This window comes from Ochlerotatus camptorhynchus, unplaced genomic scaffold, assembly GCF_037179485.1.
Source record: "Ochlerotatus camptorhynchus isolate MF236.1 unplaced genomic scaffold, CSIRO-AGI_Acam_v1.1 ptg000482l, whole genome shotgun sequence".
Classification (NCBI taxonomy): Eukaryota; Metazoa; Arthropoda; class Insecta; order Diptera; family Culicidae; genus Ochlerotatus; species Ochlerotatus camptorhynchus.
In genome coordinates, this window is record NW_027040967.1 from 7,501 (window position 1) to 26,522 (window position 19,022).

The 19,022-nt window shown below is 39.4% G+C and overlaps 2 protein-coding genes and 1 long non-coding RNA gene across 6 annotated transcripts in view; 2 read left to right on the forward strand and 1 right to left on the reverse strand.

Moving 5' to 3' along the window:
* LOC135712450 (uncharacterized) overlaps positions 1–5,425 on the forward strand; it is a 12,908-nt gene extending 7,483 nt beyond the window's left edge. Inside the window, exons 2-4 of the mRNA XM_065235401.1 lie at positions 1,423–1,576; positions 1,703–1,893; positions 4,995–5,425. Of these exons, the coding sequence (XP_065091473.1) occupies positions 1,423–1,576; positions 1,703–1,893; positions 4,995–5,425 (776 nt within the window). The remainder of the gene's footprint in view (positions 1–1,422; positions 1,577–1,702; positions 1,894–4,994) is intronic.
* A 2,209-nt stretch (positions 5,426–7,634) lies between these two features.
* Positions 7,635–19,022, forward strand: part of foxo (forkhead box, sub-group O) — a 216,828-nt gene continuing 205,440 nt past the window's right edge. For 2 of the 4 annotated variants that reach the window (XM_065235414.1, XM_065235416.1), the window contains exon 1: positions 7,635–8,171. The gene's annotated coding sequence lies outside the window, so the exon portion shown is untranslated. Of the gene's footprint in view, positions 8,387–19,022 lie in introns of all 4 variants that reach the window. The other 2 variants (XM_065235415.1, XM_065235417.1) reach the window with 2 other exon arrangements.
* LOC135712465 (uncharacterized) lies at positions 10,907–19,019 on the reverse strand. Its single transcript, XR_010518630.1, has 2 exons — positions 16,687–19,019; positions 10,907–15,288 (listed from the first exon to the last, which is right to left on the reverse strand). It is a non-coding gene; the product is annotated as an uncharacterized LOC135712465 (long non-coding RNA).

The window sequence follows — 19,022 nt, forward strand, 5'->3', positions numbered from 1 at the left end:
GCAGCACTTTTCGCATGGATGGCCGGGAATCCATTATCGACGTTACTTTCTTTAGTCCGTCGCTGATGGCAAACATGGATTGGAGAGTGTGCGAAGGAAATACCCATAGCGACCATCAGGCGATACGATATGGCATCGGCCAACGGAATACTGTGGCAGTATCGAGGACGAGAACTTGTGACCGGAAGTGGAAGACGAAGGCTTTCGACAAGGATCTGTTCGTTGAGGCACTTCGTGTGGACAGGAGTCCCACATATCTAAACGCGGACGAGCTGACAGAAATGTTAGTGATAGCATGTGACACGACCATGCCGAGGAAACTGGAGCCAAATAACAGATGGCGTCCAGTCTACTGGTGGAACGAGGCACTTAGCACTCTCCGCGCAAGTTGTTCCAGAGCCAGAAGACGTGTTCAGAGAGCAAGAACGGAAGCAGACAGAGAGGAACGAAGAGAAGCGTTTCGAGCGGCCAGGGCCACTTTTAAACGAGTAATAAAGCAGAGCAAGCCGAACTGTTTTAAGGAGCTGTGTCGAGTCGCTGATGCCAACCCCTGGGGCGACGCATACCGAGTCGTGATGGCGAAGATCAGAGGACCAACGATGCCCACTGAAATGTGCCCAGAGAAGCTGAAAGTCATCGTGGAAGGATTTTTCCCGAAGCACGACGCAACAACCTGGCCACCTACACCGTACGGAGAAGGAGAGGGAGATAGCGTCGAAGTCACCAACGAGGAACTCGTAGCAGTGGCGAAAGGATTGAAGGTGAAGAAAGCTCCCGGTCCGGATGGAATCCCCAACGTAGCGTTGAAAGCGGCGATCCAGTCATCCCCGGACATGTTCAGGATGGTGCTGCAGAAATGCCTGAACGAGGGTCACTTCCCTGACAGGTGGAAGATATAGATGCTAGTGTTGCTGCCAAAACCAGGAAAACCGCCGGGGGATCCAGCATCGTACAGGCCTATATGCCTGCTGGATACACTCGGAAAACTCTTGGAGAGGATCATCCTAAACAGGCTGACGAAATACACGGAGAGTGAGCACGGATTGTCGGAGAGGCAGTTCGGATTCCGGAAAGGGAGATCAACGGTGGATGCCATTCGGACAGTGGTCGAGAGAGCTGAGAAGGCATCCAAACAGAAGCGGAGAGGAGATCGATATTGCGCCGTGATAACGATCGACGTCAACGATGCGTTCAACAGCGCCAGCTGGGAAGCCATCGCCGAAGCACTGCATAGAATGAGGGTCCCTGACTACCTGTGCAGGATCCTGAGGAGTTATTTCCAGAACCGGGTTCTGGTCTACGAGACAGACATGGGACAGAAATCCATTAGGATCACAGCGGGAGTTCCACAAGGCTCTATCCTTGGTCCAACGCTCTGGAACGGGATGTCCAACGGCGTGCTAACGCTGAAACTGCCCAAAGGAGTTAAGATCGTTGGCTTTGCGGACGACGTCGTCTTGACGGTAACAAGCGAGACGCTGGAAGAAGTGGAAGTGTTATCAACCAAGGCGATCGATATGATTGGTAACTGGATGCAAGGAGCGAAGCTGCAGATAGCCCACCACAAAACGGAAGTGTTATTGGTCAGTAACCGTAAAGCGGTACAGCGGGCAGAAATCACCTTCGGGGAGCACACCATAGCCTCGAAGCGTGTGTTAAAATACCTGGGAGTGATGATCGATGACCGGCTAATCTTCAACAGCCACGTCGAATATGCCTGTGAGAAGGCTTCGAAGGCCATCAACGCGAAAACTAGAATCATGCCAAACAACGCTGGTCCTAGCAGTAGCAAGAGGCGTCTTCTGGCCAGCGTGTCATCATCGATACTGAGATACGGAGGTCCAGTCTGGGTTCCAGCGCTGGAAACGAAGCAGAACCAAAGGAAACTGAGCAGTACGTTCCGGCTCATGGCCATGCGAATCCTGAGTGCGTACAGAACCATCTCGTCAGAAGCAGTATGCGTTATCGCAGGTATGATCCCTATCGGCATCACCCTGGCGGAGGACAGCGAGTGCCACAGGCGGAGAGAAGCCGAAAGAGTACGGAAAGTTGTGAGAGTGGAGTCATTGGCTAAGTGGCAACAGGAGTGGAACACGACGGAGAACGGTAGATGGACACATAGACTAATACCGATTCTTTCGACCTGGGTGAACAGAAAACACGGAGAAGTCAATTTCCACCTAACGCAGTTCCTGTTTGGCCACGGCTGCTTCAGGAAATACCTGCATCGGTTCGAACACGCAGCGTCACCCCTCTGTCCGGAGTGTGACAACGTCGATGAAACGCCGGAGCATGTGGTCTTCGACTGTTCAAGGTTCGAGGCAGTGCGAACGGAGATGCCCGTCCTTAACGTGGAGAATGTCGTCGTTGAATTGTGTCGAGAGGAGGGCAATTGGAATGCCGTCAGCAGGGCAGTCACGCAGATCATGTCGGAGCTGCAGCGTAAATGGAGAGAAGAGCAGCGAAGTAATACGACAAGTGGTTCCGGGGGAAAAGGGCAAGGCGTCTAAGGAGGTTTTAGTGCGGTAAGAATCCCACACACCGTGTCACCGCGACTGTGCGCCCAGTCGTCAAGCGGTGGCACGATGGCCTTTTTGAAGGTTTCCTCCTTGCCAAAAAAAAAAAAAAAAAAAAAAAACACACACACACACACACACACACACATTGGTGATTGGTGAGTATTAGGCTCAGATGTAACATTCCTGACTTACGCCGATCTGGCTCTGAACACGGCCCCCATGAAGGACCGTGTCAACCCTAGCATGGCCTCACTGCTTGCATAGATAACCATGGGATCACATATCCACGTCCTGAAAAGAGAGACGCCCGGAGATGAGGATTCCCCGCGGATAAGGTGCTGGAAGAAGAGGTGTCCCGCGGCTAAGGTGCTGGAAGAAGAGGTGGTGTAAATGGACGTGACGTCGTCGCAGGCCACGAAGAATAGTAGAGAGGAAGCAAGAGATGAAGCAACCGATGCTCAGAAATAGCCACCTGTTTTCAAGCATCGGAATGACGCGTATTACTTTTTTAAATTTTGAATTGTTGACCATACGGAGTAGCAACGGATGACGATGATATGGGAAATACAAATAGAAGAAATAATGGAATTGCGGGCACGGCAGAAAGCAGAAGCAAAACTCAAGTCGCATCCCAGGAAAAATATGAAGAACTCATAATGGTATCAGCCCCAGTGTACCACTGGTATCAGAATTTGATGTATGTATCATTACTTTTTTAATTTCAATTAATTACCTTACAGTTTGAGCTGATTAAAAGCTGCATAAGCTATTTTTAAGCTGAAGAAGCAATGTTTTGTCTGAATAAGCACTAATAAATCTGCAATGTTTGTAGACTGAAGCATCAAAAATAATCTTGTAGCAAAACGTTAATAATGCCTCGATGCCGATGGCCGTCGTGCCTCGGAGAAAACCCTAATAATTGGTTGTTTCAAAATGTACCACCCTAATGTTTATTTGACCATTTGTTCTTTGACCTTTTGTCTATCGGTCTTTTGCAATAGATATTTTTTTTGCAATAACAATATTTTTAACAAAATTTTATATAGCTATATATATATATATATATATATATATATATATATATATATATATATATATATATATTATTTATCGAATTGTGATGCCTCTGCCTCTGAACAAGTTTCAATTGATTAAGGGATTTAGAAAATGTCAACCCATCTTCACAATGCTATATTTTCTAACTGTGGTTAATGAGACGCATATAGAACGTGATGACGATTCATGTAGTTGTTAACGTAAAATTTTTCTTATCGGGATGCACACCGCACACCGGCTTTCTAAAAGTATTGGAAAAATAAATGAAATTTTTTAGAAAATCAGATTTCTTCTTAGATTAATGCAAAATGTACATATATTTACATGAAAAAGCCTGAATTAATCCACCTATGGTGATCTGACCCTTACTAATAGAAATTCCACCGAAATTGTTTATATGATGTGGAGCAATAAATGAATTTTCATTTGATTTGATGGATTTTGACCCTAGTCAGAAACTGGCTACTCTTCCACGGAAGTTCTCGGAACATAGCTAGATGTGAGATGTGCTCCTGAGCCCTTCAAATGACTACAATTGAACTGGTTTTTGTATTCTCGCTTCATTTGAGGTGTCACATGATGGGTTCGATTTGTTTCAGGTCAGGTGTAGTCTCAAAGGCCACACAAACCAAATGATCGTTTCGCGAACTATTCAACATCATTCTCTGAGCCTTTCATTTGACAGTTGTTGCGTTGAATTCGGATCAGTGGTTGCCGAGAAACACGCCTTTGTCCGCCGATTCTAAAAACATTGTGAAATATTCTATGATACCACAATTTTTTGACAGTTGTTGGCGTTCAATTCAGTTAAGTGGTTGCTCAGAAAAACCTCATTTAAAAATTCGTTACACACACAGACATTTCCGGATCTTGTCGAGCTGAGTCGATTGGTATACGAAACTCGGCCCTCGGGGCCTCGGATCGAAAGTCAGTTTTTTAAGCGTCCATGAGTCCATGAGTCCATGATGACATAAAAACCTGATGAGTGGATGGAAGGTGCCGAATGCCCAATCTAAAAAGAGGGCGAAAAGTTGGCTTCAGGCAACTACCGCACGAACTGCTGAGCGCTGCCTACAAGGTACTCTCCCAAATGCTATGCCTCCGCAAGAGAGTTCGTGGGGCAATACCAGGCGGAATTCATTTGTGGCCGCGTTACCACGGACTACATTTTTGCGATTCGGCAGGTTCTGCTAAGGTTGGTGAAGGCGATGATGGATCGAGTGATGTGCGTTGTTCGAGTATCGGGGACACTCGAAGAGAGTTATGGCAAGGTGATGGACTTCCGTGTCTGCTTTTTAACATCGCGTTAGAAGGTTTGATAAGACGAGCTGGGATAGACACGAGCAGCACGATCTTTAGTTCTCCATCCAGCTTCTTGGTTTCACCGATGACATCGACATCAAATCAAACGTACATCAGGCTGGAAGGCTGAAGCTAGGTGGATTGGACTTACCATCAACGCATCGAAGACGAAATACATGAGAAGAAGAGGTTCTAGGGACGACAATGTTAGCCTCTCACCCCGAGTTCACATTGACGGTGACGAAATTGAGGTGGTCGACGAGTTCACGTATTTGGGCTCACTGGTGACTGTCGAAAATGATACCAGCAAGCATATTGAAAGACGCATTATGGCAGAGAATCGTGCGTACTTTGAACTTCGAAGGATGCTCCGGTCGATTAAAATTCGGCGGTGCACGAAGTTGACTATCTACAAGATGCTGATTAGACCGGTGGTCCTCTACACCCACGAGACTTGCACTATGCTTGTGGTGTTTTCGAACGGTAGGTGTTACGTACCATCTACGGTGGAGTGCAGATGGATGACGGAACGTGGAGGAGGCAAATGAACCACAAATTGCACCAGCTGCTGGGAGAGCCATCCACTCTGCAAAAATTGGTTGACTACAGTGTGCTGGGCTCGTCATAAGAATGCCGGAAGCCGACCCAGTGAAAATGGTTCTCAAAAGCGACCCAACAGAAACAAGAAGAAGAGGCGCGCAGTGGGCAAGGTGGTTCGATCTGCGGACCCTTCGCAGACTACTAGGCTGGCGACGTGTGGACATGGATCGAGTAGAGTCGAGACGACTTTTTCGGGCAGCAGAGGACATCAACACTTTAGTCTGATTGGTAAGGTAAGTAAGACTTTATGGGACTTAATGTTTCTACACGTAGACAGGTTTTTTTTTCCTTTGGGTTGTTTTCCGTCGATCTTGTTTTCCGTGCTGATCACCAATGCTACCGACGCCAGGGAAGCAGCTCCCACACCCACAACGGCTTTACTTCCCGAAGGAAGGCGTGATCAGAGATGTTATGCCTCAGAACATCCCGGCGGCACCGACTGGGATTGAACCCAGGCCTACTGGGGTGAGAGGTAATCACGCTTACCGTTAGTGATCCAACACTATCAATTGCTTAAATTTAAACCAAGTTTCGCCCTTTGAAAACGAAGTTTACCGCTTAGTAAATTTAAATTTTCATTAGGCACGTTTTGATTTTTCTAAAAATATTGGTAATGATAAAAGAAAATCCCAAAAATTTAGATTTTCTATAAGATTTCTGAAAAGAGTAACGTATAGAATAAATAAATAAATAAATAATCAAATCGTAAGGTCGTTTTTTGTTTTTTAATCTTTATTTTTTCCATGACAATGTATGGGAAAATTGTTTCGTAATTTTTTTGTTGTAATTTGTGGAATAAAGATTTATTTATTGTTCACGTTTTCGACCTAAATAGTTAAAAATGGTTCCAAGTCGCCGGTTCTCTCCAGATTTTAATGAAACAACTTTTAATCGATCAGGATTTAGATCTACTTACATAAAAAAATATAGAGTATTTATTTTGTTTTAATTTTGAATTATTTCAATATGTAGTGAGGTAAGGGACCCTATTCAGTGCTTAAGCCCACTACATTATTTAAAATTTTAAAATTGAAGCCAACATTAACATTTATTTTAACTAGCATCAACTGAAATCCGTTGAAAACAAATTAAGTGCTAGCAATTTTGTAATCAAGAACTATTAATAAAATAGTGGAATAAAAAAGCCTGTTTGATGATTTTGGTGATACCGTTTATGTCCCATTTGAAATTCCGAATCAAATATGATAGCTGGATTATCAACTACAAAAAAACAAAACTGATTGCGATTCTTGTTTTTTTTTTACATTTTCTGTTTCAAGCTTCATTTGATTATGTGTCAGAAGTCCGAAAAGGTCGTTTTCCTATATAAAATAGTCTCGACCGACTAAATTCCACCCATTCAGTCCCCCTCATTGACTGCCACGGTTACATACATGTACAAATCCAAGTGACAATTACCAAGGTCGGCGAAATGATAATGCGATTTGATGATAGTTTTTACTCGAGAGGATGATACCGTACTTATCTGCATGTGTGTATGGGCTTTTACAGTTCGTGCTTGTGAATCGTCGTAGTATACTTTCAACGTCATCGTGTTAGTTTCCGTCTTGAGGAGCCCCCCAACAATCAACGTGTGATGTTTGTACACACAGCACTCGGTCACATGTACTCAAACGAAGCGACGCGGGAGAAAGATGGTCTCGGTCTTGAGAGCGCACCACGGTGAGAGCGAAAAAAGGGGGAAGAGCTCCACGCTGATGCTTACATATCGTCTGATGATGATACAAGAGCAGAGCCGCTGAAACAGGTGGGTGGTTGGGAGGAAAAGTGTATTCACGTTTATCAGTGTCGATAACAGCGTGGCAAGGAGAAATCGCCGTAGCAGTAGCAGCCACATGAGAAGTCGAATTTGTGTTCACGCGCATTGATAGTGCTGTATGGGAGCTATCGGTGCTCCAACGTTGTCTACGGCATTCGGTGGTCGGCGTTAGGGAATGTGGGCCTACTACTAAAAGGAAATCAGGAGAAGAATACAAAAGCACAGCGTGAGAGAGAGCGTGAGCACACCGAGAGCGTCCCCCAAGAATCGCGGAGAGGAATCTTCCATATGACCACACAGCAACAGCTGAAACGACGCGACGGAAAGTGACGAGATTTGGACACGAGCATTGAGCGAAATTGGATTCGCATCCACTGTTTAGTAGTATGCCCACATCCGGCTCGTAAGCATCTCTTACGTTGGGGACTATATCGCATGGTTTCCTATGATCGCCACGAGGTCGCGCCACATTTTTAGGGAGAAAAGTATACAACTTCAGTTTTGTGTGTTTATTGCGAGGATCGGTTCGAGTTCGTTTCTTTTTAATTTTAACTCCTGTCGTGATCGCGAAGGAATCGCTCGAAAGCATGCAGATAGATCACCCCGAGTGTGCTACCAATCGAATCGTACACTAAAGTTCTTCCATGCTAATTGTTGAATTAGCTGACCATATTTGTGCGATATATTTTTTCCGTTCGAAATATCAAATGCCAACCTGAAGGAAAAAACGAAGTGGAATGATAGTACACATTCTCAGTGGCAGAAAATTAATAACAAAAAGAAGACAAACTCGTGCGATGATTCGCTGTCCATGTGTTGGTGTTTTCGCCATTCGTGTGCCTATGTGTTGTTTTTAAGTCATGTTACTTAAGCGCCGCGAATGCGAAAAATACAGTGTTTGCGTAAAATTTAGCGTAAGTCGTAGTGTTGTGTTTGGGTGAAAAATGTCCACACGCAAACTAAACCCGTCTTTTGCGTTTTTTTATATGTGCGACGTTTCCTACCGTCCTGAAATAATTACTTTCCGAAGCAAAAGTGCCAACCGAGTGAATCCAATGTACCGAAAAGAAACATCGACAATCAGACAGCTCGATGATAATACATGTGTCGATAAGTCGTTTATTTTTCGGTGTGTTTGTTATCCATAGCATTTATTATCAGTGTTCCATTCCGATGCTTGCGTTCATAGAGGATATCGAAATATGTGTACCGGTTGTAGGCGAGAGCCCGCTAATGTCTACGGGAGAAATAATACGCAATACGTTCGCATGTGCTCCCCAGAATGACAATCTTGTGTTGACCCAAAGGCCTCCCCTCGAGGGTCTTTACGTGATCCGACACAATTCTCGTCTCGCCATGCCTTGTTGTTGCTGTTGTTATTGTTGCTGTTAAGAGATAACGGAGTAGAAATCTGTTACACTCAGGCCGCAATAGTATCGCCACGAGCTGGTCAATATTGCAGGAGAGCCTTTTAAGTGACGATCCACCGAAGTAGAGATAGCGCGCAATCACCACCACATGAGCAAGTGAATTAATTTTCATCAGATTCCTCATCCGCCAACCTCCCGTGTGTCCCACTATGACTGCCATAGCGGTGCACACCAACACGGCCAGAGATCAAGAGACAGACAGCAAGAGCGGGGATCTGAATAATTTGAACGTTCGAGACATTTATTTGATATTATAATTTGAACTATTCAAAACCGAGGAAACTAACTCCTCTGGCTACTTGAGTATTCTGAGCAGTAACGAGAATTCTAAAAAATGTGAATAGAAAACTACTGAGCTTAGCTTTGGCTACATCACAGCTGCTCCTGATGCCGTTGTTGATGTTGTTGTTGTTGATGTAGTTGTTGCTGCTGCTGCCAAAGCGTAGTGCATTTAAATTGAACGAGTTTGGGCGCCGATGTGCGATTGCTGGGGTGGGAACAACATACCTGGTTAGGTTGACCGCGTCTGGTTTGAACTGGTTCTAGTGTATATTTGCTAGGTAATATCCAGCTAAGCGTGTTGAGAAAAAGGTTTTGCAAGTATCAGATGATCGACAGTAGAAGACCGCCGGCTATAGAACATTTTGAATCTAAAGTCAGAGTTTCAACTGTTTTTCAAAACGATGCTCATGAATTCTCTATAGATTAGATTATTCCACCATGTACATTTTTGTTTTAACTATGATTTGATAAGCTGCACACAAAACAAAAACAATCGACGATGACAAAAATGAACATTTATCACAAGGTCATTTAAAACATAAGCAGACGGAAATGACACATGTTCTTTATTTTATTTATGGTGTTTTAAAGAAAAAATGCAAACAAGTAGAAAATCTTAATAAGCCAAAAGAAGTAAACGGACGATTTTCAAATGTTTAGTCTTTCAAGTGATTTTCTGATGTACAAATCATCGTATAGAATGCACAAAAATAGGTAATTCGTTCAAAACTGGAGGCCAATTCAGTGAAGAAATACAATTACATTGAAAGCGATTTGATGCTTTCGATTTTATCCAACTAGATTTGAAATAAAATTGCCAAACAGTGGATTGTGTGAGCCAAAACTGGATATTAAATAGTAATATAATTTATGACTTTTTTTTTAATTTATCAGGTCATGCAGAATATTTTTTAGGATGTTTGATTAATATGATTCCCATGATACGAACTGGATCATGCTTTATCACACATTGATGCGTTTTAGTTTTTTGATATTTTCTCAACACGGATCTCTAGATTTAAAATTGTAAAGTATTGAGGATACGTAGGGACCCAAAATCATTCAAACTTTGCGGAATTCTTGGCTGCTATGAATTAGTGCGCCAACATATATTTAATTCAACATATTATACAAACACTTCACAAATCTAAGAACAGTATTTGAGCGGTGATTTTTTGTTAAACGATGCACTGATACATGATGCTTCTTCATGCAAGGTTTGTGCACTAAAGGATCCAATGACGGTTATTTTTTATAAACATTGTTAGAGTATTTTTCAGTCCTAGGATTGTTAATTGATTATCGTCTATAATCTCTGCGTTAAGTTCTGCAATGCAAATTCACCATTGCAGACGATAAAGATGACGTTATCGATGGATATTGATTTAAAACCCTCTTTATGATAATGGGTTAAGCTATAGACAAAGCTGCCATTTGTCTAGTATGTTTTCAACCAAATTAAAAACTTAACTTCTGGTGCCAAATCACCAGAACAATAGAAAAATTACCATATTTTAACAAGACAGAAACCGCTTAAGAAACTTTACATAAAATAATGTTTAAGGATCATTCGAGTGGGTCAACTTAACAACCCCCTGCTCCCCACTACTCGTTCGGTCTGTATTTGAACGAATTTGATTAAGATCTGCACACTAAGATTTTGTTTTCGTTATCGGTAAATTTTACCGAACAAGGTAATGAACAGTTTTGTTGGTGATCAAATTTAATTTAAATGAAAAAAAAAAACTTTTCTTAAATTGAATTGATTTGGCAAGATGACTCCATTAATTGTTTCTATGATAATTATTTTCATCCATCCCTATCAACATATTTCATCAATCTGCTTTGCAGGGCTGTGGATACGGAAGAAATTTCACGAACTGAAGAGCCAAAGTCGGAGAGGGTGAAATTATGCCGACCCCAACTCCTTTTCCTAGATCATAAGTATTAAGGTTGAACACAATGATACTCTTAAATCAATACTTCACGGACTAAAATTACATTACAACTTATGTTTGGAGCAATTGTTTCGAGAACTACTATTTATTACAATAAAATTAGTTATACAATATCAGGACTAAGTAATTATGTTACATGACGTATTAATTTATTCGATATTGCCAGATGTATGAGCATCAACAAATTAAATTTAGTTGAAGTTTCTTCATTCTAAATTTAAATATGTATAATAGGGCTTCATCCGGCAAGCCAGGGATTTACAAATCGTGCTCCACAAAGCCTTTACTAGTGCTCCGTGGCGCTTCTCAAAAACTTAATATTTGGCAATGTGAAATTGAATCGATTGAAAATTAATAAATTTAGAAATTCGTGATTAACGTGATTCGTGAGCAACGGTTGTTGAACTTTTGTACTTTTTAAATTTCTTAATTATTGATATTTGAATCCGTCTCCAACCTTAAATCAGAAACAAGTATAAAGTTCCTTTACAGTTATTTCCTTTGAAGCCTTACACTACCCAAATATTGCGTGTGCCTTATCGGTACCCGTAGTATAATTGTTATTGCGATCGTGTGGTATCTGTGGGTGAAATCCCGTCGGCAGCCAGAATATATTTCGTGAACATTTCTCATGCGCATTTTCATGTCCTGTTGTTCATGTGTATCGGTTTAATCAGTTTATATGGTTTTGGAGAACAAAAAGTCATTGCGTTTGAAAAAATATACTCATTAATGGTGATTTTACTGAAATTCGTTAAGATTTGCTTGATAATTGCTTCAATTGGGTGTATATGATGTCCGACTTGTGAACAAAGCCTCAAAATTGCATGGATAACAAGGGGTATAATGGCGAGAGGGAGTATCGTGTTTTAGTTACCTTAATGGCGTCTTAAATTGAAAAATAAATTACTTGTTTTTTTAGAATAAAAATCTAATTTGATTATTTAAATATCAATGAATTTCAGTAAAATCACCATAAATGTGTATGTATTTCAAAACTTCTAACTTTGTGTATAACAATCAAAAATTGGTGGATAGCTAATTGAGTTAGTCTTGATAGTATGTGATCACTTATCCATAATTGGCAATAATTTTAAATTTTGGGGTGTTCAAATGTGATGTCATTTCATTGCTCGACTATACTAGAATAAGACAAAGGTCACTTGAAAAGTTAGTTCAATTATTTTTATTTCTAACACTATGTAATTTTTTCCGCATGAAATGTACTATACTCTGGTGGAAGTCGGAGGCGGAGTTGGCGTTCTGATTAATATTCCGGACACTATTTAAATATGTATTTATGTTTAAATATCTATAAAAACCTATAGATTCCTTTAAAAATCGAGGGGTGACCCTAAAGGAACAAGTATGATATATTCTAAAAAGTTCGTATAATAAAGGTGTATAGGTTTTTCAGGATATAATTCAGAACGGTATTTTTGAGGAGTCAGAGTCGGAGTTGGAATATTTTTCGCCGACTCCGCAGCCCAGAGTAGAACGACGTCCCAAAACTGATCGACTATGTGATTAATTGAACGGTTATTCGTTGAATGCAGTAAACAACGGCGACGTATATTAAAACGATATTTTCACCTCCCGATACCTTTTTATTAGTCTCCTCGAATAAGCCACGAATATTCGAGCTCCATTGTACTTATTTCAGATCTAAGAAGTATTGATTATTTTACATTAATTTACGACTCCGCAAAGCTACCACATGTGAACCTTGACAAATTCATGAATTATAAAAAACATCAAGAATTCTAAAAAAATAAAATGAAAAAGGCTCAAATTTTGACACTCAAAAGTTTTATGCAAAACTAAATTTTCACTCATATTGCGGAAAACGTACCTATATTCGATAACGGTATTGTTCCAATACAGTATTTAAGATTATTCAAGTTTTGCTTTTGATCCATTCGACCTAGTGACGCATTCGACCTTTAGACACTCCGCTATGATTTAACCCTAGTGACATTCAGTCTGATGAATTATCATCAAACAACCAAACACACGCCCCTCGACTATATATTTTTCGTATCCCGGCTATGCAGAATGGAATGGAAAGGATTAATATATCTCAACTGTTTACATTCGCAAAAAAAAACACAGCTCTTCAATTTTTGAAGTTCCTATCTGAATTCATATGAAAATAATAAGAATCTGGCATGAGATTTCAGCTTAACTCAGACTCAGCTTCGGTGTTCTGGTTCACCACTCAGGACATGGTACACTGAAGTATTTTTTAAACAATTTTGTTCGCGTAGCAAACGCCATTCAGTTCCAATTCAGACTGTACATTTTAAATGATTTCTCGAAACAGACACAACTTAACAATCCAATTCCAATCACGTTTTCCGTTTTAAATTATAGGTAATCAAATGGAGTACTTAAATGTGGGGCCTCCCTTAGCTCATTCCGTAAAGATTTATAGCAAATTGTTGGAAATTTTCTCGAATTCCCTGAACATTAAATATGATTTTACTTGCCAAACAATTATACTAATTCAAAAATGGTACAGGCTAAAAAAGCTCTCAATTAACAACTGTGGAAGTGGAAAAAGGACACGAAGGTAAAGGCCGGTGTAAAATTGTAGTAGGGAAACAAATAAAGCCAAAAAAAATTTAATAAAAATCATTATTTTAGGTGTACACTCAGATATTTAAAAAAGGTGTATTTGGACCTTACTAAAATTACGAATGCTTTCATAACCTACAACTTTATACATATTATAGCCTGTGAAGAACCCAATGTTGGTTGCTTTTCTTACACGTTTGCATAGCCCCGTTTAAAAAAAAGACCAGAGTTATACTTCACATCTCGTGTGAGATTTTATCAACTCTTGTCCTTTAAGATGTGTGCTTTATTTTGATTTCCACTATTTTAACCTCCAGAATAAATGTTTAACATAGAACATGGCATCAGTGCTGCAAAATTTCGACAATACACGGTGATACTCAAAATTCTGCTTTGGTCACTCGTTTGAGCTAACAGTCATCGTCAAGGCAAACCATGTCAATTGTCAGTAACATTTTTGTCAGTGACGAACATGTGCTGATTTGTTTATTACCTAAATTTGAAATGAAATTAAATGGCTTGAGCAAAACAATTACATGGAGCCATTAAAGTGAATAAGCATCTACGTCCTGAACCACTTGGATAACAATAATGTGTTTCAGAACGCAAGAAATTACACTTTCTGTTACCAGGTGAATCTTTGTCATTGACGAAAAAATGAATGAGATTTTGACAAAGATTTTTTTGAGGATCAAGTCTATCATTGACTATGTGAAACACAATTTTGTCAATATCGCGCAAAAGTCTGTCAATGACAATGACAAATCTCAGCACTGCATGGCATACGCTGTACATGTTTCTTAAATGAAAACTACTCGCAGTACTAACAATGGACTGTTGCGTACAATCATGTTTTCCAAAATTAATATGTTCGTTATGCTTTTCTAAGCACAAAGCATTGGACGAAACAAACTTTGTTCGAAAATTCAACTACCATAAAATTGCAAAATAATTTTAAAACCTTCCGACGACCACATTATATAATATGTTCATGTGGTGAAACATAACAAAGACATTCTTATATTTCCTGCTTGAATGTAGAACCATAAGAGCTTCTAAACTGGGATGTCATTAGTTTAAATGTCTTATGCAACGTGCTTCTACATGTATTCATAAGCAATTTTTCATTCTAATACAGCGTCCTCCACATAGAGTAGTGAGCTCTGTTTATTTAGCTACCTATACATACACTGGTGGAAATTAATAGGCGTATGCATATTTTGGCGATGTTTATCGATCTTGTTTTTGCATTATTTGATGGAAAACTAATACAACATGGATAAGCAATGGATGTTTGGGCGGTTTTTATAAGTATTAGACTGGCCCACATTTACATGGGGTGCATTTTTATCATTTTTTTAACAGCTCAACCCCTAGATTTGTGACATTAGGTGAGAAAACCACTCTCTGAACATTTCAGCTCATTAGGATGTAACACGAGCTGGCGCTTTTGATTTAAAACTTATATGGGGATATTGGTTGAAATGTATGGAGAAATAACATTACTTCACTCTTTCGTGCATAGAACTGATTCAGCAAACTCGATTAAGCTGAGAATTTCAGCACACGCTTAAATAATAAGGAACAGCTTTTCTGAAGACAGCATTACGATTCAAGTTAGTATTTTGGAGATATTAATTAATTATGTCCATTCTGCTTGTATATTGCAACAAAATACAGGCAGCTTATGCAACGTATCAACTAGATAACCACTAAAAATAAAAAAAATAAAAATCATATTTTCCACAGGCCAACATCCAGCCTGTATTTTGGTGTGATAACCACTCTCTGAATGTTTCAGCACTTTTTGACGTTACACGGGCTGGTATAAGTGCGTGGAAATTTATAAGAATCTCAAGCGTGAAATTTGTTTTGTAGAACAGCACACAAGTTTATTTTCTCATGATGCCTAAATAAAAAAGTTTTGAGAATGATTTTCAGAACACTGATTGTGTCCTTATCTTTATTTCAGGAGGAGAAAATCACATTACTATTTGTTTCTTCTACGTACATTATGCAATAGAAAGCTTCAGCTCATTGTAGCATGATATTGTGGTTTATAAACATTACTAATTTAGAATTTCTCTGATTCTTTAAATTGGAAGGAATCATGATTTTTAAAGTGTTTTTATATTATTGAGTATTTGACACCAAAGTAGACTTCTGCACTGAAAATAATGCTTTAGATTTTCTTGGCTATGCCAGTAAACATTTTTTTGTAAAGAAGGAAGTATCATGTGTTCGGCAAGTGCAATGGACTATTTTCAGCAAGATGATAAAAGGGTATCAAGCTACCAGTGGCTATTTGGGTGCTACATAGCGTCAGTTTTTTTTCGAAAGCTTTAATGAGTGATAATAGTAATCCGACCTGCTCAAATTAGCTATGCGGTTTCGTATTGAAAACATTGAGGTGTTTTATGATGTCTATCAGAATGACTAAGTCACAACCCGAGCAAAGCTGGAGATCAAATTTAAAATCAAAATTTGCTGTTACGATGTAAATTATTTTGAATACTCAAGTGATCTCATTTTGGTTGACTTAACAGTTAACACAGCAAAAATGAAAGCAAAATTATGCACTGTTGAATCAAACAGAAAACTAATACTGCTTTCAATTAAATCAATTTGATAACTGATTTCCCAATCATAATGTTTTCCTGAATACGGGCCTGGCGTAAATGGTTAGCATCCATTCATCTCATGCTGAAAGACTTGAGCTCAAATCTCACCCCGAGCAAGTCACGAATTGACCCAAAATGTGTTAAACAAAGCAAATAAACAATAATCGTTAGTTCAACAACAGGTGGACGTAAAGTAAATTTTAAACAAAACGTTAACAGCAGAACTTAAAGCTAAATTGCTTTCATTTAAAAAACTTTACGACATTATGAATGCTCAATAAGATATCAGACTTATGTAGCGACAGTTGAAATCAAAACGAGTTTTCATTATGATAGGAACTGCAAACATTAATATCGATTTGCTTTCATTTTGTTACACGACTTTTCTCGGGAAACCTATATGTATGATTGATGATTTCGGATGAAAATTCCCCATCTCAAGCAATTTGCATTTGAATCGAATAAAATATCTCCAGCATAACACCACGACTAAGTCAACGTTACTGTAATACACCAAATCGCCATGTATTAGGATTCCATTTTCATCAACAACATTCAAACATCATTTGAATTTGGCGATTATTAAGGCCTTCGCTTTTTATAAAATTGAATCGCCAAAGATATTTACCTGGCTAGAAACTTGACTAAGATATTTTAATTTGATATGTATTATCTTGAGATAAGACGTAAAATATCAAGGAATAATTCCAAAAATTGGTATGCCAAATACCAGTTTCTGATATTTGCATACCAAACAAAGACCACAACAATAGTTTTTTTTTATTGATTTAAAACTATAGCTATTTCACATGATTTTTTGGTATCAAGGATATAATTTTGTATGGCTGCGGTAGTGTCTTAGCACAAAGATCATTTTAGTGAATTGTGCAATTGACTTGAATTGACGTCGCAATGTTGCATGCATATTATTATGTATGATTTGATTCCAGAATCCGTTACTGAGAACAATAAAAATAATCAGCAGTGGGGCTGGAATTTTACGAATGTAAAAAATGTTTATCTAGGAGAGATAGAAATACAATGCACACTTGAAATATGTTAAAAAATGAGCAGGATTTTGAATCTTTAATTCTTAGGGCCAATTTCTTTATTGTTAAACCTAGTTTAGAATGTCAGCGTCAAAAAGAAAATGAAATGTTAAATTAAGTGTCGAAATCCTTATTCTCTACATTCTAGTCGTGTATGCTTTTTCATATTAAAGCGAAAACATGGGATTCATAAGCTCGGTAGAACAGTTCGCGGACCAGATATGAGTACACTGGAGTCGCTTTTTATGCGGTTTTTTTACACGGTTTTTTTACGCGGACGTATCACCCGCGTAAAAAGCGACTCCAGTGTACTATTTCGAACTCACCACGGGTCGAACAAAACAAGGTCGTAGATCGTACGTTAGGCAGTACAGGTTTAGGTCATTGATTTTTGGTTATCACTAAATAATTAGAATGAAATCAGCTTGGCTGGTTAGAAAATAGACAAAAAATAAAAAAGGGTAGAAGAAGACGTACGTATGTATGCGTACTAGGACAGTTCAAGGGATGTTGCCCCACCCAGCTCAATTGATTCCAAATCAGGTCCTGATCATTCTGTAAAAAAAGATTAGCTCATTCGGTTTCGATGTCACACTGCACTGGACTTTTGAATTTTATAAGGCAATTATTGTGGGAAAATAGAACTTTTTATCCACCTCGTTCTAGCCTTTCACCATAATGGTAGAGCACAATAGAATCTATTGTAAATGAGATTTACTGAAAGGGGGTTGTTAAGTATATTAACCATAGAAAATCAATTTGATCTCGATTAAAACATATAATGTATTGTATACCTATAATATTAATAACAATAATTGTGGTCACAATAAGATCACTTTACCAATACAATAGTCTAAACTGTCATCAACCAATTATACGGGTTGCTCAATACTAATGTTTTTGATTGATCGTCAAGAATATTAGGTATTACAGCAAAATCAATAATTTGAACCACCCTAATGGGTACTCATATCAAGATAGCCCATATTAAATTATATCAGCTACAGTTTAAACGTATCACAAGATAATAAAAAAACATCGCATTATGCGCGGAATAACTGTTAGTAAGCGTACTAATCGGGGAATTCTGTATCCCAGTAAGACAACCCCATCCTACTTTGCTCCCTATCGCGCTAAGTCACGTTGCTTAAGTTCACCAAAACATTGTTCCTTCTCTACCTCTCTCATTTCCTACATATATGTACCTACGAGAGCAGGTTTCTTGAATGACCGACGACCGACCGACCCAACGTCTGCTGCTGGAAGGCAAACGGCTACGATCACCCGTTCTCCGTCGCCCCAATAGTAGTGGGTCCGGATTTGTCGGTGTATTTGTACCATCACAGCGCACAGTAGTGAGCAGCGATGTGGAGCCACTTTGGCGAACGTAAATAAAAACAGCTCTCTTTACCACGCTTGCCGTACCCACGTATCTGAGCCTGTGCGCAGCTTGCCTGTAGTAGTAGTTTGGCGAAAAAATGCCGTTCTACTCGATGGTTTATTTACAAAAAATATATTTAGCTGTGATACACTTTGTGTAAATCGCATCATCTTTTCGAGGGAGATTTTGTCGTCATCGAAACCATCATCAGTAGCCAGTAGTAACAGGACAGTGGTGTGGTGATGCCAAAAAGCAATTTGGCTCAGTTGGTGGTGATTTGAGGGGCAAACGACTTTAAATTCTAATATGTGTCGCGCGCGTGAGATGAAACATTCTTACACTACGCGATAATCGAATTAAAAAATTGCGCAACGCAATACCCGCCCGATTGATCATTACACACGCCTATCTCGTTTGATACCATGAAGTGATCGCGATGAACATGATAGTCCGAACGTACATAGGTA